This window comes from Arachis ipaensis, chromosome B3, assembly GCF_059453495.1.
Source record: "Arachis ipaensis isolate K30076 ecotype BB chromosome B3, ASM5945349v1, whole genome shotgun sequence".
Taxonomy (NCBI): Eukaryota; Viridiplantae; Streptophyta; class Magnoliopsida; order Fabales; family Fabaceae; genus Arachis; species Arachis ipaensis.
This window is the reverse complement of record NC_142438.1, coordinates 120,316,179-120,339,162: the sequence shown is the minus strand read 5'-3', so window position 1 is coordinate 120,339,162 and position 22,984 is coordinate 120,316,179. Positions and strand designations below refer to the sequence as shown.

The following is a 22,984-nucleotide window of genomic DNA, read 5'->3' as shown; positions in this document are numbered from 1 at the left end:
AAGATGCATATGCAAGTGACACCAAACTTATGATATGACTCAAGACTCAAACAAGAAACACAAAAAATGTTTTTGATTTTTATGATTTTCTAATTTTTTTTGGATTTTTTTCGAGAATTATATGAAAAAGAAAAATAAGGATTCCAAAATTTTTTAATATGAATTCCAGGAATCTTGCCATGTTAGTCTAAAGCTTCAGTCCAGGAATTAGACATGGCTCACTAGCCAGCCAAGCTTTCAATGAAAGCTCCAGTCCAAAACACTAGACATGGCCAATGGCCAGCCAAGCTTCAGCAGATATGGATACTTTTCATGTATAGAGCAACTAAGTGTGTGAGAATCTCTTCATTTATGATGGTAAGTTGAAACCCCAGTCCAAAAATTAGACATGGCTTACAGCCAGCCAGGATTCAACAAATCATCATGAAACACTAGAATTCATTCTTAAAAATTCTGAAGAAAAATATATTTTTGAAAACATTTTTATTATTATTATTTTTTTTTTCGAAAACAGATGAGAAATTTTTGAAATATTTTTGAAAATTTTTTTAAAAAAAAACAAAAAGAAAATTACCTAATCTGAGCAACAAGATGAACCGTCAGTTGTCCAAACTCGAACAATCCCCGGCAACGGCACCAAAAACTTGGTGTTGTTGCCGGGATTGGGATCTCAGACGATTCTTGGCGCCAAACAGGAACAATTAAGTCCCCGGCAACGGCGCCAAAAACTTGGTGCACGAAATTGTGATGTCCAGGCTCGAACAATCCCTGGCAACGTGAGCAACTTGGTACGCGTAATCGTGATTACACTTTAATTATGTAAAATTCATGGCTCTTTCTTTCCCTGGCAATGGCGCCAAGAACATGGTGCCAATACCATGGTTCACAACTTCGATACAACTAACCAGCAAGTGCACTGGGTCGTCCAAGTAATACCTTACGTGAGTAAGGGTCGAATCCCACGGAGATTGTTGGTATGAAGCAAGCTATGGTCACCTTGTAAATCTCAGTCAGACGGATATAAAATAATTATGGAGTTTTCGAATAATAATTAATAGAATAGGGATAGGAATACTTATGTAAATCATTGGTAGGAATTTCAGATAAGCGAATGGAGATGCTTTTCGTTCCTCTGAACCTCTGCTTTCCTGCTATCTTCATCCAATCCGTCTTACTCCTTTCCATGGCTGGCTTTATGTGATACATCACCACTGTCAATGGCTACTTTCGGTCATCTCTCGGGAAAATGATCCAATGCCCTGTCACGGCACAGCTAATCGTCTGGAGGCATCACCCTTGCCAATGGCTTCATCTTATCCTCTCAGTGAATAATATGCTCACGCACCCTGTCACGGCACGGCTATTCATCTGTCGGTTCTCGATCATGCTGGAATAGGATTTACTATCCTTTTGCATCTGTCACTAACGCCCTGCAATCGCGAGTTAGGAGCTCGTCACAGTCATTCAATCATTGAATCCTACTCGGAATACCACATACAAGGTTTAGACTTTCTGGATTCTCTTGAATGCCGCCATCATTCTAGCTTACGCCACGAAGATTCTGGTTAGGAGATCTAAGAGATATTCATTCTAGCTTATTTCATGTAGAACAGAAGTGTTTGTCAGGCACGCGTTCATAGGGGAGAATGGTGATGAGCGTCATACATAATCATCACCTTCATCATGTTCTTGGGTGCGAATGGATATCTTAGAAGAGAAATAAGATGAATTGAATAGAAAACAGTAGTACTTTGCATTAATCTTTGAGGAACAGCAGAGCTCCACACCTTAATCTATGGAGTGTAGAAACTCTACCGTTAAAAATACATAAGTGAAGGTCCAGGCATGGCCGAGATGGCCAGCCCCCTATTGTGATCTAAGATAGCATACAATTGATCAAAGATCAAAAGCTGATCAAAGATACCTAATACAATAGTAAGAGGTCCTATTTATAATAAACTAGCTACTAGGGTTTACATGAGTAAGTAATTGATGCATAAATCCACTTCCGGGGCCCACTTGGTGTGTGTTTGGGCTGGGCTTGAGTGTTGCACGTGTAGAGGTCCTCCTTAGAGTTGAACGCCAGCTTTTGTGCCAGTTTGAGCGTTCAACTCTGGTTTTGGCTCCTTTTCTGGCGCTGGACGCCAGATTTGGGTAGAAAGCTGGCGTTGAACGCCAGTTTACGTCATCTATTCTTGGCCAAAGTATGGACTATTATATATTGCTGGAAAGCCCTGGATGTCTACTTTCCAACGCAATTAGAAGCGCACCATTTCGAGATCTGTAGCTCCAGAAAATCTACTTTGAGTGCAAGGAGATCAGAATCCAACAGCATCAGCAGTCCTTCTTCAACCTCTGAATCTGATTTCTGCTCAAGTCCTTCAATTTCAGCCAGAAAATACCTGAAATCATAGAAAAATACACAAACTCATAGTAAAGTCCAGAAATGTGAATTTAACATAAAAACTAATGAAAACATCCCTAAAAGCAACTAGATCCTACTAAAAAGCATACTAAAAACAATGTCAAAAAGCGTATAAATTATCCGCTCATCAATGGCCCTGCTAAGAATCTAGACAACGCGGTCAACTTTTCATTAAGTTGCTGGACTTATTTGAGGTAAGTCGGACTTTTCATCTCTAACATTGCTATGCATTTTTCTGGATAGGCCTCTATGCCTTTTTGAGTGAGCATAAAACCTAAGAACTTCCTGACCTCTATTGCGAAAGTGCATTTTAAAGGGTTCAATCTCATCCCATGTTTCCTTATTATGGAGAACACCTAGGTGAGGTCGGACAAAAGAGTAAGGTCGTCCCTGGTCTTGACGAGCATATCGTCCATATATACTTCCATGAGTTTTTCCAGGTCAGAGAAAAACACCTTATTCATTAGTCGTTGGTATGTGGCTCAAGCATTCTTTAATCCAAAAGGCATTACTACGTAACAATAGTTAGCCTTAAAAGTGATGAAAAAAGTCTTTTTCTGGTCCAATTTGTACATCGAAATTTGATTGTCCACAAAGGACAGATATCTATACCCTGAGGCCGAGTCAACCAGGGCATCAATGCTGGAGAGAGGGTAAGGATACTTGGAATAAGATTTGTTGAGGTCGGTGTAATCAATGCACATCCTCCATTTTTCGGCTTCTAATAAGGCTTGGATCTGTTCTTCCATGACCTGTGTCCTTTCAGGGCTGAGCTTCCGCCGCTTTTGTTGAACAGGTCGAGATCCTGGATAAACGGTGAGCTTGTGAGACATGAGGTCGGGATCTATACCAGGCATATCGGAGGCTTTTCAAGTAAAGAGGTCGGAGTTCCTTTGTAAGAGATCAACGAGTTATGCCTTTAGACCTTCATCCAGGTTAGCCCCTATACTCGTTGTCTTTCCAACATGATCTTCAATTTGTACTTTTTCTATCTTTTCGTCAGGTTGGAGACATAGCTCTTCCTGAACTCGGACACTACTGAGCTCAATAGTATTGACTTCTTTGCCACCTGTATTGCCTCTTAAGTTGAGACTTTTATTGTAGCATTTTCTTGCTAGCTTTTGGTCTCCCTTTATAGTAGTGATCCTTTTTGCGGTTGGGAACTTCATACATAGGTGGGGTCAAGAACGGATCCAGGAATCTAACAATGGAAGGGCCGAAAATTAAAATCTTGTATAATCAAATATAATGTCATATATTTGATAATAGATATAATTATAATTAATTTTTTCCGTATTTTTTTATGATTTTACATCTAATAAAATATAAAATTATCTATTTTTAAATATTTTGTTAATTAATTTACTTTAGTAAGTATTTATGTGCAACAAGTTAAATTTTTATATTTTATATCATTATAAAATATGATATAAATAATATAAATTAATTCACTAACAATTTTGTTATGTGAATTTAAAATATACTAAAGTATTTTTATATAATAATAGGGGTAAAAATAATAGAAAAATAATAAAAAAAAATAACTAAATTGCCAATTAAAAAAAATAGTATTATTATAAATAATATTAAAGTATTTTTTATATGATTATGGATGTTAAAATTAATTTTAAAAGAATAAATGTAAAAAGAATTTTAAATCAAATAAAAAATATAAATAATATAAATATATGTAGAGAAATTTAAACTCTAATACATAAAGAATACTAATTCTTTTTATTATTACTATACTATTAAATTTGACTCTATATAATGCATCTATTATAAAAATATATGAGTTTAAAATTTGTTGGAGGAGGGCCAAGGCCACTACTCCCACTACAAAAAAAAAGGTTAAAATGGCGGTTATTTTGGGTAATTACGGCGGTTATAACCGTCATTATGACCAAAACTGGCGCCTCCAAGAAACGCCGTTATTCTGGGTGCCATTCTGGTTATTACGGCGGTTTTCAGAAAACCGCCATAATAACCTGTGGATAATACGGTGGTTTTTGAAGGTTAAAATGGCGGTTTGTAACCGCCATTATTTCCGCATAAAATGGCGGTTTTTGAACAGCCGCCGTTTTTACCAGGATGTTGTGGCATCTCTTCTGTTTAAAATGGCGGTTAGAAACCGCCGTTTTTCCCCATGATAACTGCCATTTTTACCATGTTATAATGGCATCTTGTGTGTTTAAAATGACAGTTTCTAACCGCCATTTTTACCAAAATATAATGGCATCATTTTCGTTTAAAATGGCAGTTTTTAACCGCCATTTTTACCAGCGTATAATGGCATCGTTTTCATTTAAAACGGGAGTTTCTAACCGCCGTTTGTACCTAATTATGATGACAATTTTATGCTTTTTAAAATAAGATTGAAACTACTAATTTAAAGTGATATTTTCGAAACTCACTTAAAAATCTCATAATAACCAAAAGGTATAGCCATAAATCAAACATCATAAGATGATTTTTAATTCATACATGATCCAAAAGTCATAATCCAAGTCATAATTGAAATGTCATAATCCAAAAAACAAAGTATCAAAATAATCCTTAACAAGCATTGACTAATTCTGACTTATAATTGTCTTAACATATAATCCTTAATATACGTCTTAACATATCAAGCAAGGTCATGCTTCCTTGTTGCTTGCTCCAGAAGACCTACTTCCTAACTCTTTTGGTGATGAAATCTCACTCTCCTGATCCAATCCCTACAACAAAAATATAATTATTATGAGCACAAGAAATACAAGAAAAAGGCATATATTAATAATAAGTGGATAATTATGAATTTGAATTCATCTAAAAAATACATATAAAATGTTACTAATAATACTACTAGTGCTAGTTGTTAATTAGCTTTCCCATGTGCTTGTTAACCATAGCAGCGACAAAGAATGAAGCCTTAAGATCTTTCTATTCACTGATGTATAGAATCATTTTCAAACAAAGCAATAACAGCAATAACAACCCTTAGTCAACAACCAGCAATAACACATGCTCATGCTCACCTATTACCATTAGCTGCTTCCTACTTATGCCTATATACCACAAACATTGATAAATCTTTTTTTTTCACTTTTTGTTAATCAATTATAATTTACAACAAAATCAGAACAGGAAGTCAAAATCTGTATTCATGAACAGTTTACAATTATTTCACTCAAAAGTACATTCAAATAGCTAATAGTGACCATGACCGAATCTTAACTTGTTTTGGAGATCAAAAGTATTCATGAACAGTTTACAATTATTTCACATCAAAAGGAAAAAAAAAGAGGGAATTCTATGATGAATATGAACACTACTACTTGGGGGAGAAACCCTAATATTGCTCTACAAGGAGATGCTACTTCTCAATTAGCCCAACTACAACTGTTGCAAAATCTGTTGCAAATCATGAACGGCAACACATTTCTTAACATGGGGAATAACCCTAATTTCCCTTTAGGAAACCCCAGCTTCAATAATTCTTATCTTAACGGGTCAAACATCCTTCAAACTGTAGAACCTTTTGGCTTGAAAAGTGAAGAATATAGATCACAATCAAACCCTACTGGTCTATTATTATCTCAATCAGACTATAGTAATGACTTCTTTCAACATGGATTGTCAACAAATACACGAGAGCTTGAATGCTATAACAAACTCAGCAACACTACTAATCAAGCAGAGATTAATCCACTGTTTCCTGCATTAGTAGCATCCTTTCCACTGTTTACAATTATTTCACATCAAAAGAAAAAAAAAAAGAGGATAATTGACAAATTAATTTGTGGCTGTAGCAATGGCTTTGTGAACTTTTCCTTCTCAAGTAGTGGTATATATGCAAATTAATTTTTTTCTACAAGATAGAAAGAGACAAAAAAAATTATAATTTATAAAAAAAGAGAAAGAGAAAGAGAATTAAGGAGAGAGAGAAATTAAATATTAAATAATAAATAGTAGTAGAAGTCTAGAAAATAATTGACACACTTTCAGACATGCATGTGAATGCATAAGGTTATAATAAAATGCATTAAATAAATAAATAAATATTTTATATATAAATTAATTAATTATATATAAAAAAATTAAATAAAAGAATTTGTTAGTAATTAACTAATTAAACAAGCTACACTTATCAATAAATTTGTTATTAGTTGAATAACTAATATGACCCGTATTTAGTCCAAAACAAAAAGTTCAATTACAAAAAAAAAAAACTCTTTGAATTGACATGAACTCATGAGTTAAACTCGATTTAATATAAATTAAGCTAGTCTTGGGACAATAAATAAATAGCGGTTATTTTCATAAAAACGTGAAAATAATATTGTAAGTTATTAAATGACTTATTTATATATTTAGTCAAACATAAAATAATTCATAATATCGTATATCTGAAAGTAACCAACTAAACAAATAAATACATAACTTTTTTTTAACATAATACACAAATGGTACAAATAATATTAGTAGATATTATAAAATATAAATTAAAGAAACTGAAGATAAAGATTACATTTTAAGACCTTTGTATCCGAAGTGAAAAGCAAGTGGCTGCTATATTGAAGTTGATGATGATAGCCAACAATACATGGCATTTACCTGCAAATGCACCAGCACCTTTTATATATAAATTAATTATAATAAAATGTATTAAATAAATAAATAAATATTTTATATATAAATTAATTAATTATATATAAAAAATTAAATAAAAGAATTTATTATTATATTAACTGGGTAGAAAAATATAACTTTCTAGAAAAATAAGATCAGCAGAGTATAACATGTTATCCATTTGTCACATATGAAACACATATTGCAAAAATCGTCATAACATTACTTTGGTTCTTTATCTCAACCAGTACAGCACTTATGATAGGTATGCATGCTTGTGCAGCAAGAATGAAGTCATGTACATTACTCTTTCCCTTAACCCTGCGTGTACCACAGATTCCAAATGATCAAATAAAAAGTTGTTGCTCATTTTAGTAGGACATAGAAGTTAGAACATAGATTATTGGAATAGCTCATAATATGCTTGACCCTTAATGATATTACATTTAGACATTGATTCTGCAGCTCGTTACAATTATAAGCTAAAAAAATGGTTGCAAACTTCACCCAGAAATAAATATCCAGGATAAATAAAGTAATTTAGCCACAGAAGCGTATATACCAGTCATATAAAACAGAGATAGCAGGTATATCATTGAAAAAAGCCTCGGGAGCTCCTGCTACAGTGCCCGAGTAAACACTAGAAAGGGAAATACTTAGTACAGCCATAGGAAAAACACTTTCTTAACGGAGTTAAAAACTTCTGAAGCAACAATAGTTGTTTTCTAAGCTTCTTTGCAAATTATAATTTTGTGCATCTCAAATTGCAGGAGGTTAATGATCATATGGAGTTAATGATGATTACATTGTCATATGGAGTAAATTACATCTACTAGGCATCTTTCAGTTAGATCAATTGCTATCAAATGGAAAATGCCAATTTTAAGAAGGGATTTAAAAACTGCCTCCGAGTCATCCTCACTTGGTTGGCAAAGATGAATGATTTGCAGCTGAGAGCGCATTAGATTGAATAAAAGTGTGCAGTTTAGGAAGACAAGAGTGTTACATACATGTGATAGCCACAGTTGCTACCCACAATTAAGAGGTTCATAGAGGGTATCTTGTAAAGAGTTAACCATTTCCGAAATTAAAATCCGCATCACCCATCAATTAAATGTTAGACTTCTATAATACATTACCATCATAAACTGCATAGCCCAGCAAGGAATCCAGCAAAATTTGCTAACGTGAAAAATTAATCAATGATCCAATGTGGTAAATTGAATCTACATATGCTTCAATATGTATTACTGAATGATCCCTTGTATACTTGCAACAAAACAATCGTGAGCAAACAAATACCTTAGATAGCCCGGGGGGGATTGTAACAAGATCTTATCTAAAGGCAATGAGCTGTATAGTTCATCAACATCGCTGAATTCATCAATGTCCTCCTGCAGAAAAATGAAAAATAGAATAAATAGAATAAGAAATAGTCTTAGAATAATATCATACCAGGTTTACACTCAAAATAGAATAAGCAAAGTTTGGAAGCTAGTTGCAAGTTTTATTACTAGACTCATATCAGAGCTTAATTTCTTAAATTTTCACCATCACCAACACCAGGAAGTAAAACACAGCACAAAAAGAAAAGATATTTGATTACCCTTTAAGGTCAAGAGTCAAGACAGAGAAGCATACTCAAAATAATTCAGCAGAGGAAAAAGAAAGTTACCTAATAATGAAGAAGATATGAACCTTGAGTGCAGAATTCTACAAAATTGAGTTAAATATAGTTGGATAACACAAACTGCAACATACTACACAAACTGCAACATAATCACTCATATTTCAACAACTCATGACAAAATTGAGTAGCAAAACATATCAACTTCAGAAGAAAAAACACACACAATTTGAATAACACCTTTACACTACTTGAGTTGCTTCCTTTTGCTTGAGAAATAAAGAGAACTAAATAGAAGTAAGCAAAACAAAGCAAACATAGTTCAGTTATTGCCTCATAAACTAGTTCCCAAACTGCAAAACAAAATGGTTCTAAGTGCCTAAGAAGCAAGTCCAAAATCAAAGAAATAGCTCAACCAGTGTCCAATACACACATCAAAATAACAAAAAAGTGGTGAATTTTTTCTCAAAGAAAAAATCTTCTTTTACATATAAACCACGACCATCCATAATCAATTTTGTTCTAACTAATCTAATTTTACATGAAAATCGATGAAAAGTATAACATTATCATCACCATCGTCCGAATCGAACCCATTGTTTTTCTTTTTCTTCTAAGTAACTCTCACTTCTTCTATTATTATTATTATTTTTATTTTTTCTGAAAAATATTCTCCCAAATTACATATTATCTTTCTTTCTTTCATTTTTTGGTGGTGAAATGATGAAACTAAAACATTGTACTATTGAGAAGAATGATAAAAACAGAAAGTAATAAGCGAGGGGAAAAAATAAAGAAATAAACTGTTATTTAGAAATTAAAGGATGAAAAAGAAGGAGAGAGAGAAGATTAAAAAGAATGAGTAATGATTAACAATCACAAATCTTTTGCAGAGAGTGGTGAAGGTGGCTAAATGGCGAAAAGAGCGCTCTCCCTCTTTTTTGCTTTCAAAACTCAACCAGCAACTATTACAAATATTTAAAAAATATTAACTAGAGTAATAACAAGAGTTAACAGCCATTCCAATAACAAGAGTCAACAGCCATTCTACTAAAATTGTTCAAAAATAAATATAAAAAAAAGAAAGTCCAAGACAGCCAGCCTAAAAGAAGTAGAAGGAATAAAATGAAACAAGGACTACAACATGTTAATCAAATCTAAGTGTAAGGACATGTTAATCAAATAATGAGCTGCACTACATGTTTGATGTTGATGACCTGAGACTGAAATGAAACAAGGACTACAGCATACACTAATGTGTCTAAGTGCTTCTTTTCACTGCTATTTTAGGGCTTTAATTAAATATTGAACAGAGCTAATGCAAAAACATTGAACAGAGCAACGGCAACAGAGCTAAACAACTAAAGAGATTACTCATTTATAGCTTTGCTTAAAAGAACCAAAAAAGAACCAAAGAGGCAAATAGAGAAATTGAGATTGGAGCAGTTTTTTCTGAGATCTGAGATCTGAGATCGGAGATCAGAGAAACACCTTAATAGAAGTAAGCAATAGAAGATCTGAGTTCAGAGAGAGAGACACACGTTAATAGAAGTAAGCGAAAGAAGACCTGAGATCGTCGTCAATCACCCCCGCACCAACGTCAATCCAATGCTTCAACGGAAGACCCAAAAATCCCTAACAGAGCTGCAGAGAAATAAAAACCCCCCAAAAATCAGCACCAAAAGCAATTTTCAAATCCTAACCCAAACAAAAACAAAGAAATCGGTGCCTTCTGGAATCGAAATGCTGATGTCAGTAGCCACTAGAGCCTTGCCTCTCGCCGGAATTTTGTGCAAAAATAAAACAGCATCATTTTCGATTTTGGCTTCTCTATGTACGAAAATAGCATTTCGGTTTCAGTTTCAGTTTAACTTGAGAGGGAGAGGTACCTGGAGAGATCGTAACCGGCGGAGAGAGGAGAAGCCCTAGAAGGAAGAAGGCGTTGTCGGAGAGCTTCTTTACACTGAAGAAATGAGAGTGTTGTATGTTCAGAGAGGATAGAAGCCCTAGCTAGAAGGAAGAACGGCGTTGAATGAGCCAGGGATTGTAATTTTTTTCTTTTTATATGCGTGTGAAAATGGCGGTTCAAAACCGCCATAATCACCAGAACCGCCAAAATATATAAAGCCAATTACGGCAGCAGAAAAAATTGCCATAATGACTCGATAATATGACGGTTCTTTAAAACCCCCTTAATCTCCATGCCATTTTAACCCTTTTTTTTGTAGTGTCCCCCCCTCCTTGAGTCCGTCCCTGGGTGGGGTGTAAAGATAAATGCAGCTAGTCAATTTAAAGTAGTCCGACCTATTAAGGCATTATAAGCGGACATAACGTCGACCACAATGTAGTTAACGGTTAACGTTCTTGACCTCGTGCCTTTACCAAAGGTGGTGTATAATGAGATGAATCCAAGAGGTCGGATCGGTGTGTCCTCTAAACTAAAAAGGTTGTCGAGATACGCCTTCAAATCCTTTTCTTCTAGCCCGAGATTGTCGAAAGTGGGCTTGAATAGTATATCCGCCAAACTCCCTTGGTCCATCAAAGTTCTATGGAGATTTGCATTAGCAGTGATCATTGTTATTACTACTAGGTCGTCGTGACCAGGTGTCACCCCTTGTGCATCCTCTTTGGTGAACGAGATTGTGGGTAAATTAGAAGCTCTATTGTATTTTTCGATTTGGTATACTTTTTTAAGATGCCTTTTATGTGAGGATTTAGTGATTCTTCCTCCTACAAGCCTTCCATTATCATGTGTATGTGTCTCTCAGGAATTTGTGGGAGTCGATCTCGCCATCCTCCGTCAGCATCATCTCTTTTCCTCTTTCTTTGGTCGTCTAACCTCTTGGCTAGGTACTTTTCTAGTCGTCCTTCTTTGGTCAACTTTTCTATGACATTCTTTAATGCCCATATAGTTTGTGGTACTCGCAATATGCTGTCCGACTTCTAGCCGTTTTGTGTTTGATGGACCGAGGAGATGGAAGCTTTTTAGTGTGAAATATCTCCCTGTAAATATCTACGAGAAAAACCTGGAGTCGGGTGTAGTTGTGGTATCTTCGAGACCTTTCCGAGTTGTATTCTTCCTTTTTCTTAGCTTCTTTCTCCTTGTCCCAAGCTTGGCAGGACAAATTTCGCCTCGGGGATAGTTCTCAAAGTCGAAAATTCTCCTCCATATTGATATACTTTTCTGCCCGCTCTTATACTTCATACAAGGAAGTCGGGTGTCACTTAGATTTGGATTGGGAGAACGAGCCTTCTTTAAGGCCGTTAACTAAACCTATTATTACTGCTTCAGGAGGTAAATTTTGTATTTTCAAGTAGGTTTTATTGAATCTCTCCGTATAATTTCGGAGTATCTCTCCGACTTCTTGTTTTAATCAGTGTTGTTGGGAAGGCCTTGCAACGAGTCGCATTGGAAGTATCAGCTAGGTACATCCGGCTTTTGAAATTATTGAGGAGATGCTTCAGGTTGGTCGTTCTATCATAGAGATCCATGTCGGGGGTCTTAAAATTTCTAGGAACCCTAGCTCGCATGATCTCTTCAACGAACGGATCTTCCCCTCCAAGAGGGATTTTCTCCCGATCTGCCCGATTGCTCTGTCTCTGAAGATAAGCTTCTAACTCGAGAGCCTCTCCTCCAACTCTTTCCGTCGTCGTTCTTTTTTTGTAATTCTCTCTCTGCTTCTCGTTGTCATTCATCCTCTTGCTCGAGTTGTTCCAATTGGCCCTGATGGCCGTGAACTAACCCTAAGATCTCTATCGGATGTGGAGGTTCTTCATCTTCAGGTGGGTGGACTTCCGAGTGAATCCATCATGGATGATGGTTTTCTGACGTTCCTTCACCGTGGGGGGCATTTGTTCTCTCTCGGGGTGGAGGTAGTGCAAGCATTAGGTCGTCATTGTGGGGCTCTGGTTCCGACTCAGATGCTGTATGACCGTCTTCATACGAGTTGTCTGTCATATGTGGATGTAAACTTCCAGGTCTATGGCAACGGCACCAATGTTCCAAGGGTTATCTGAAACTAGATTTCTTTTAGGCCTGGACGTAAGGTCCAGACACCTTTTGATGCAGCATTCGACTTGTGTTGGAGCCGAGGTGCCACCGTCCGAGTTTCTCGTGATGAGGTGAGGAGTGGTACCTACAATAGAATCTGGTGCTAAAGTTAGTAAGAGTTTAAGCAGGTTTTTGGTAGATTGGATCTTGAATATACCTGAGATTTTGTCAGTGTATTTATAGTAGAAAGATAACCACCTTTAGAGTAGTTCCACCTTTGATGGTGGATGATCATTCCCTTTATCTTGAAAATTTGTTAAGATCTCCTTTCTAGATAAAGTGGAGAGATAGTAGGAGATATTTCAAGAGTCGATTACTTATTCAAATAAGCAGAGCCGATCTCCGTTGCCGTGCCTGACCTCATAGAGGTCGGGTAAAAGAAACTACTTTTATTGGATGGGCTTTTAACTTTTTTAGGTCTGGTTTTATGTTTTTGCGTCAGAATATGAATAAAATTTAATGAATAAATTTATCATTATTTTTTTTCAAAATAGTATTATTGTGTAATTATTATTAATAATAATAATAGTAATTTTATTTTACTTTTTTTTTTATAAATGGAAAACTATTATGTTTGACAAAACAAAAACGTTAGAAATTGATTTATATATTAATTTTTTGGGAATTAAAATATCTATTTTTATAATTTTTGAAAAGTGATTTGAGTAATTATTTTACTAGAAAATAAACTAAAAATTAATTTATTTGCTGAAGTAAAATATTAAAATATTTTTGTATATTAAGTTTTTGAAAGACTAAACTATTCACTTTTAAAATCATTAAGAATTGATTTGGATAATTACTCAATAGTGAATGAGTTAACTCATTTCCCATTTTTATTAAGTACTAAGGGAAGGGAGCAAATAAGTTTGGTTTGCTTATACGTGGACTAAATTACTTTTATGCGAACATTTTTGCATCTTTTAAATATGTGATTTATTTATCAACCTATTAGCCGTAAAGGAATCTAAATCGTTTTTTATTTATCTATAAATTAAGAACGATAATGCGAGTTGATAAATATAAATATTATTAAAAATGTAGTAGTTGCAAAATTTAATTATATTCAAAGGAAAAACAAATTTAGTTGGTAAGAATGTTCAATTTGAGTATTATTAACTTATGGAATTTTTTCTATTATAAATTAAAAAAATATATTTTTCAAAAAAATTTAATCAAATTTTAATTTTTGAAATATAAATTTTTTTTGGCATTTAAAATGAGTTCGTCGTACCTATCGGCGAACTTTGTTATTTTTATAAGGTTTGTCGTATTCACCAGCAAACTTCTAGTTTATATAAATTTGTTATTTACAGTATTTTTTATAGTATAAAACATAAATTTTTTATTTTCTCCTATTTTTATTACAATAATGCTCTGCATCTAAGTAATTTTTCTAACCAAGTCTAATGATGTTATTTTCTCTACGTGCCGCGCCACCTTTTCTTTCATGCTTTCATAATAGACTTTTAATGTAAATCTCTTCAACGTAAAGCTTCCTTATTCGTTCTTCTTCAACGTAAAGCTTCTACGTTCTTCTCTGATTTCTCTTCAGATTTTCGTTCGTTTTTGTTGTGTTTCTCCTCTGATTTCTTCTCTTTCTCTTCAAATTTTGGTCTGCATTTGAATAGCATATTATTCTTCTGAATCGAATAGCATATTATTCTTCTAAATCGAATAGCATGTTATCAAAACAATGAATGATTTAAGTTTAAATCAGTTGAATGAGAGTGATTTGGATTATTCTTCTGAATTGAATCAAGTGAACGAGGTTTGTATTGGTCTTCATTTTATCTAGTTTCATTCTTCAACAATTTTGAATTAAATGAAATAGAATGCAATTGAATAAAGTAATAAAATCAGTGTTCAATTTTCGGTTCATTTGGTATTATACAATGATTTTGTTTTGATAATATTTTCGGTTCATTCTAGAGTGCAGGAATTTCTGAATTTGAATTTATATAACGGACACTTTTTGGTTTATTTGTTATTACACAATGGTCTTGTTATGATATTATTTCAGTTCATTCATCAACAATTTTGAATTGAATGGAATGGAATGCAATTGAATAAAGTGATAATAAATAATTTTTTCCTTCTTTGCTAAAATCAGTGTTGTTTATGAATTTGAATTTAGATAGAATGCAGGAGTTTCTGAATTTATAGAATGCATATATTTTGGTTCATTGGTTATTACACAATGGTCTTATTATGACAATATTTTGGTTCATTTTATAGTCCAGGTGTGTTGTCGATGAACAATTTGTCCAAAGGTTGGGATGACTTTCAAGACACTCGAAGAAGTTGAAAAGTTCTACAAATATTATTCCAAACTTGCTGGTTTTTCTACGAAAATAAGGAACACCACTCGGAAAGGAGATGAAATTAAGAATCAACTAATTACATGTAGTAGAGAGGAAAAATGGAAATCCATGATATCTCCAACTCTGAAGACAAACTCTTCAGCTGAAATAAACTATCCAACCAAGATTTATGTACATATATTGAAGGACGTTGGTCTTTGGATTATTTCTAAAGTTGTTCTAAATTATTCACATTCTTGCTATCCAAAGCGAACAGAGATGCTTAAGCAACACAAGGAGCTAAGCATGTTTATGCGTCGTACCATTGAAAATAACGAGAAAGTCAGAATTAAACCGAGTAAAACATATCAGTCATTTGTAGCAGCAGTGGATGGTCATCGTGAACTAAGTTTTATAGAAAAAGATGTGAGAAATTACTACAAGGGAAGTATGAAATGTTTCCGAACAAGATGATGCCAAAGAATTTGGGAAGTACTTATTAAGAATGAAAGAGAAGAAACAAAATTTCTTTTTTTTTTTTAGCTTAACCTTGAAGTTGATCACTCTATCAAGAATGCATTTTGGGTTGATGTGAGAAGCAGGACTGCGTATGAGTATTTTGGAGATGCTGTTTCATTTGATGCGACTTACAACACAAACAGGTATTCAGTTTATTGTGATATAATATTCGGTTCATACGCATAACCAGTTTTGGTTCATAATTGTTGGTGTCCACTTGCAAGTACAATATGATTTTTGGTTTTTTGTGGGTGTGAATCACCACAGTCAATCGACACTTCTCAGATGTGCTTTGATAAAAAATGAGGATATTCAGCCATTCAAATGGTCATTCGAATGTTGGCTTTGTTGCATGGGAGGAAAGATACCAAAAAGAATTTTTATCGATCAATGTGCATTGATGTAAATGGCTATTGAGAGCTGTATGCCAACAATAATTTATCAGTGATGCATTTGGCATATCATGAAGAAGATCCCAAGTAAATGAAATGGCTATAAGCGACATGAAGAAATCAAACAAGAGATGAGTCATGTTGTTTGGAACTCGTTTACAAAAGATGCATTTGACAGGAATTGGAATGATTTTCTCATGAAGTATGATGTTGGAAGCAATAAGTGGCTTTCACATAACTGAGGTTTCATTTGAATTAATTAATGTTGTTATTTTTTCAGTAAAAAGTGAAAACGGGTGTAAGTTTCGGTTCATTTTGTGTCTGATTTTGGTTCATTTGCAGAGCTATTTGAAGATCGTCAATTATGAATTTCAGTTTATCTTGATCACCATTTTTTGGGCTGGGATGAGAAGCACACAAATGAGCGAGAGCATGCATACTTTTTTTAACAAGTTTATTACATGCAATAGCTCCTTGATTCAATTTGTAAAGCAATATGATAATTGTCTAGGAAGTAGAGAGTAAAGAGAGAGAGAATTTGATGCTGTAGATTTTCATACTGTCATACCGTGTGCAACAAAATCATCAATAGAGGCTCAATTTTAGCATGTGTATATTCATGAGAAGTTCAGAAAAGTTCAAGCACAATTTAGAGAAAAAGTGAATTGCATCACAAGATCAACATAGTCAGTTCTAGGTTATACGGCATATGAAGTTTTAGAACAGGTTTCTAACTCAACATTCTACAAGTTTGTTGTCACATACGATGCGATATCATGCGAAGTAAAATTCCAGTACTTATTGTTTGAGTCAAGGGGTATATTGTGCCATCATTCTCTGAGTGTCTTAAGCTTTGAGTGAGTAGATAAAGTGGCACCGAAATATATATTGGAATGCTGGAGTAAAAATGTAAAGATGAGGCACAAACGTATCAAGAGCAGCCAAGACGAGCCTTTATTGGAGTTAAGAAGCAAGATATTTGATGATTTGGTGTTTTTCTCACACAATATTTATGAATTTGCGTCAGAATCCAAGGAGTTTACTAGAATTTTGCACCGGACTTTTGATAATGTCATGGCTGAGATGCAAGAATATCGAGCAAAAAGTAAAAGCAAATATTTGTTATCTCACGAAGATGCTACGTTGAATGATGTTAATGACCTTCAAAGTGTAACATCCCAGACCACCCGCTAGCATGATATTGTCCGCTTTGGCACACAAGGCCTCACGGTTTTGTCTTTGACGATAGGGATGCTAGCCGAAGCCCCCCACACTCACTCGTCAAAACGCGTCATGCTAGGGAGAGGTATCAACACCCTGATAAGGCATGCTTCGTTCCCCTCTCCAACCGATGTGGGCCTTACAATCCACCCCCCTAAGGGAGCCCAGCGCCCTCGCTGGCACATCGATCCGGGTTCTGGCTCTGATACCATCTGTAACAGCCCAGACCACCCGCTAGCACGATATTGTCCGCTTTGGCACACAAGGCCTCACGGTTTTGCCTTTGACGATAGGGATGATGGCCAAAGCCCCCCACACTCACTCGTCAAAACGCGTCATGCTAAGGAGAGGTATCCACACCCTTATAAGGCATGCTTCGTTCCCCTCTCCAATCGATGTGGGCCTTACAATCCACCCCCCCTAAGGGAGCCCAGCGCCCTCGCTGGCACATCGATCCGGGTCCGGCTCTAATACCATCTGTAACAGCCCAGACCACCCGCTAGCACGATATTGTCCGCTTTGGCACACAAGGCCTCACGGTTTTGCCTTTGACGATAGGGATGCTAGCCGAAGCCCCCCACACTCACTCGTCAAAACGCGTCATGCTAGGGAGAGGTATCCACACCCTTATAAGGCATGCTTCGTTCCCCTCTCCAACCGATGTGGGCCTTACATCGGTTGGAGAGGGGAACGAAGCATGCCTTATAAGGGTGTGGATACCTCTCCCTAGCATGACGCGTTTTGACGAGTGAGTGTGGGGGGCTTCGGCTAGCATCCCTATCGTCAAAGACAAAACCGTGAGGCCTTGTGTGCCAAAGCGGACAATATCGTGCTAGCGGGTGGTCTGGGCTGTTACAGATTGTAAGGCCCACATCGGTTGGAGAGGGGAACGAAGCATGCCTTATAAGGGTGTGGATACCTCTCCCTAGCATGATGCGTTTTGACGAGTGAGTGTGGGGGGCTTCGGCTAGCATCCCTATCGTCAAAGGCAAAACTGTGAGGCCTTGTGTGCCAAAGCGGACAATATCGTGCTAGCGGGTGGTCTGGGCTGTTACAGATGGTATCAGAGCCAGAACCCGGATCGATGTGCCAGCGAGGGTGCTGGGCTCCCTTAGGGGGGTGGATTGTAAGGCCCACATCGGTTGGAGAGGGGAACGAAGCATGCCTTATAAGGGTGTTGATACCTCTCCCTAGCATGACGTATTTTGACGAGTGAGTGTGGGGGGCTTCGGCTAGCATTCCTATCGTCAAAGACAAAACCGTGAGGCCTTGTGTGCCAAAGCGGACAATATCGTGCTAGCGGGTGGTCTGGGCTGTTACAGATTGTAAGGCCCACATCGGTTGGAGAGGGGAACGAAGCATGCCTTATAAGGGTGTGGATACCTCTCCCTAGCATGACGCGTTTTGACGAGTGAGTGTGGGGGGCTTCGGCTAGCATCCCTATCGTCAAAGGCAAAACTGTGAGGCCTTGTGTGCCAAAGCGGACAATATCGTGCTAGCGGGTGGTCTGGGCTGTTACAGATGGTATCAGAGCCAGAACCCGGATCGATGTGCCAGCGAGGGCGCTGGGCTCCCTTAGGGGGGTGGATTGTAAGGCCCACATCGGTTGGAGAGGGGAACGAAGCATGCCTTATAAGGGTGTTGATACCTCTCCCTAGCATGACGCGTTTTGACGAGTGAGTGTGGGGGGCTTCGGCTAGCATCCCTATCGTCAAAGACAAAACCGTGAGGCCTTGTGTGCCAAAGCGGACAATATCATGCTAGCGGGTGGTCTGGGATGTTACACAAAGCCCCATGTGTTAGAACAAGAGGACGTCCCAAGAATAGACTAGGATCAAATATGAAAAAAATATCGTAAATACAACAAAGGAAAAGAAAAATCCAGCTCTAAACGAGGTAACATTGACTTGCTTTTGATTAGGGAAAATTGCGTTTGTGCATTTTGCTAACATATGATTTTTTTTTTTGAAGTTGAACCTTTTATATGGTGGATCAATGATTCAGTCAAGCTCCAGCTTTTATCATGCATAGGATATGAATTATCCCGAAGAGGATGATAGAAGTTTTGGTGTTTATTAAAATAATTTTTGCTAATATAATATTTTTTCTTTTGATAAAAATAAGGGTTAATTTCTTATTTGTGTTATTTTTTATTAGATAGTCACATTTTGGTTTATCAAACTAGTTGCTATAATTGTGTTGTGGTAAAGAGTTTTAGGTGTTTATTAGAATACATTTCAATTCATGTATGACTAAATTTTGGTTCATTTGAGTTCTAGTCATATGATGAGGGTTAATTTCGATTTATGTTATGTTTTATTGAATAGTCACTTTTTCGTTTTTCAAATTAGCTTATGCAATTGTGTTGTGGCAAACAGTTTAGGTGTTTATGCATTTGAATAGTCATATAATGAGGTTTATTTTTCGGTTCATTTCGTGTATAAATTTCTGTTCATTTGTGTTTTTGCCGCTATTGAGGTTTGATAAATACATTCAACCTATTCAGTGTGAACCTAGATTCATTCAAATTAATGTGATATCAATACAGCCCAGATGATAAACCCCATTTTTGTGGTTCTTGTGCTTAATTTGGGGGATTTTATCAACTTTTCTCACATTTGTTCAATGAAATAGCATGGTTTTGTAATTCTCCCTGAATTTGTGCTTAAGTGTGAAAACATACTTTTTAGGCCTTAAAATAGTTAAATTTAATTTACTTTAATTTCATTCGATGCCTTGATATATTTGTTAAGTGATTTAGGTTTAGAAGGCAAAGATTGGAGTGAAAGAATGAAGGAAAAGCATACAAAGTGGGAAAACTCATGAAGAAATGAAGGAATCGCAAAGCTGTCAAGCCTAACCTCTTCCTACTCAATCGGTCATAACTTGAGCTAAAGAGGTCCAAATGAGGCGGTTCTAGTTGCATTGGAAAGCTAACATCTGGGGCTTCAAAATGATATAAAATTTTCCATAGTTACCTAACGTTTAGAGATGCGTATGCATGCATGACTCGCACGCATTGGTAGATCAGCGTGGGTCATTTTGAAGAAAACGTGGCCAACGATTTCTAGCTCATTTTGGGCCCAATCCAACTCATTTCTGATGCTATTGAACCCAAAAATTAAAGAGGGAATGAACCAAATAGTCATAGTTTAGTTCTTATCATGTTGTAGGTTAGAATTCTAGAGAGAGAAGCTCTCCCATCTCTCTAGAATTTAGGGTAGTTTAGGTTAAATTCTCTTAGATCTAACTTTTGATTCTTGTTTTGATTTAGCTTTCCCTCTTAATTGCTTGTTATTACATCTTTGATCTTCTAGTTTTACTTGTTAATTTCTTATTTTGCTCTCTTTTATGTTGGTGAACCATTATTGGATCTTGATTTCCTTTTAATGCAATTTTATGTTTCCATGTTTCTTTTATGTTGATCTTGATTGTTATTGTTGATCTCTTATGATAGTTATGGGTTTTGTTAATTCTTTCATTTTGTGATGTTTACTTTTATTGCACTCTAGGTGTTTGATGAAATATTTTCTCTAGTTTTTGAGTAGTTTTCTTTACTCTTGGCCTAGGCTAAGGAAATTGAGTGACCTTAAGTCATTGGGTCTCATTGAATTGGTGATTTGAGAACCCTTGGTAGTCAATTTGATAACCATTGCTACTAGCCTACTACTAAGTCAATTAGTAGCTAGGTTAGGACTTATGGATTGATGTTGATCAAGCCATTTGACATACTTCAAGCATAGAAGTACACTTAATGGGCTTGGTTCCTCATAATTATCAATATATGGTTTGTAGACAAGGATGGTGATCTCAATTACTTATGTCTAGTCAAGAGTTCTTTTCCTTTATTTTATTAGTTCTTATCATTTACTTTTTTGTTGGTTACTTTTCTTGTCAAACTATAAAATCAAACCCCTTGCATCTTCATAGCCAATAATTGATCACTTCATTGCAATTCCTTGTGAGACGACCCGAGGTTTAAATACTTCGGTTAATTTTCATTGGGGTTTGTACTTGTGACAAAACCAATCTAAATTTGATGCAAGAGTTATTTGTTGGTTTGGAGCTATGCTTGCAACGAAATTCTTCTTTCCTATAAGAGAAAATTCCAGACCGACGATAACATGCGTGTCAAATTTATGGCGCTGTTGCCGGGGAATTGCAATGGTGTTATGTTATTGGCTATTGTGAATATGTGAATATGTTTTTCTTTTGCTTGTTTGTTAGTCTTTGTTAGGTTTCGGACTTTGTTGATTATTTTTTGTTAGCTTTTGCTTTTATTTGCTACTATGAATTCTCACCCCTTTGGCTATGAGTTTGGTTCAAATTATGTTGTAGGAAACGGGAGCTACAATGACAACATGCATCAAGGATGGAACAATCAAAGGTGGGTGACGTGGCGGAAATTGGCGAGTCAAGAATTGTTATAAAATATGCGTTGCAAGTATAGTTCTTAACCAACCAGAAATCCGCTCATCAATTTAGAAGGGTTGTCACAAAAATTAAAATTAAAATACTGGGAGTATGAATCCCAGGTCGTCTCCCAACGAGTTGCAGAAAGGTGTGCTATTTTATTAATAAGATATTTTCAAAAAGAGTTGAGTTGAATAAACAGGAAATTAAATTGGAGAAATTAAGTAATTTAAATAAAAGCCTTGACTGGAAATAGATTAGTTGGAAACCCTATTCTTGTTGCAGTACTCTCAAGATTAATTGATAATTGAAGGTTGTTCTGTTTAGTTATCCCTTACTAGATAAGGAAAAGTCAAACAAGTTGGAATGCTGTTTCTATTCACAAGTCCCAATCCGCTTACTTGGAAGGACTGGCGTTAGTGACTAGAGAGCAATCCAACAATAAACCCAATTACAATTTCTCTTTTGAGCATTCCAACTCAAGGGTTCCTTTCAATCAACTCCCCATCAAGTTAGGAAACTACTCGCTCATTGTGAATGTAGAACTCATAACATAGGAAAGGGAATTAAAGAAAGACATGATAAATAAAACTCAAAGGAATCAATTAAAAATAAAAGTAACTCTTGTATTAATAAATTCTAAAATAATCCAATAGTAAAATTGAGCAAATTAAAGGACATGGAAGAGTAAAGCCAAGTAAATAAAACGAACTAGAATGACGAAGTCTTGATGAGGTAATAACTCTTCTCAATATCCCAATGCAAAGAGCAATAAAAAAATAAAATCCTAAGAACTATGAATGTGTAGAGAGAAAAAACCTAGAGGAGGGGTAAAACTAGATCTAAAAACTAAAACTGTGTAGAATGAATGTTGTCTGTGGTTTCTGCATGTTCTCTGGCTCTAGTCTGCTTTTCCGGGCCGAGAACTGGGTCAAAACAGGGCCCAAAATCGCCCCCAGCAAATTCTGTAGATTATGCAGATCGCACATGTCACGCGATCGCGTCATTCATGAGGACGCGTCATTCGGCGTTTTGCTTTGCCACGCGGGCGCGTCGTCCACGTCTCTGCGTCACCTGTGCTATTCCAATCCGCGGGGTCGCGTGAGCCATGCGGCCGCGTCACTTCTCGCTGATCATCTCCTCAATTTCTTGTGTTCCTTCCATTTTTGCAAGCTTCCTTTCCAATCTCCAATTCATTCATGCCCTATAAAGCCTGAAACACTTAACACACAGATCACGGCATCGAATGGAATAAAGGAGAATTAAAATGCGTAATTAAAAGTCTCTAGGGAGCAAGTTTTTAATCATGTAATAATTTTAGGAAGGAAATATAAATGCATGCTAATCATATGAATAAGTGGGTAAAAATCATGATAAAACCACACAATTAAACACATTATAAACCATAAAATAGTGGTTTAT

At 35.9% G+C, this 22,984-nt stretch overlaps 1 protein-coding gene across 1 annotated transcript; it reads left to right on the top strand.

Moving 5' to 3' along the window:
* The first annotated feature begins 14,993 nt into the window (after nucleotides 1-14,993).
* LOC148572258 (protein FAR1-RELATED SEQUENCE 5-like) lies at nucleotides 14,994-16,170 on the top strand. The gene is made up of 3 exons (XM_088507424.1): nucleotides 14,994-15,465; nucleotides 15,574-15,679; nucleotides 16,107-16,170. Exons 1-3 carry the CDS (start codon nucleotides 14,994-14,996, stop codon nucleotides 16,168-16,170), a joined length of 642 nt encoding a protein of 213 aa, XP_088363550.1.
* Nucleotides 16,171-22,984: the final 6,814 nt, after the last annotated feature.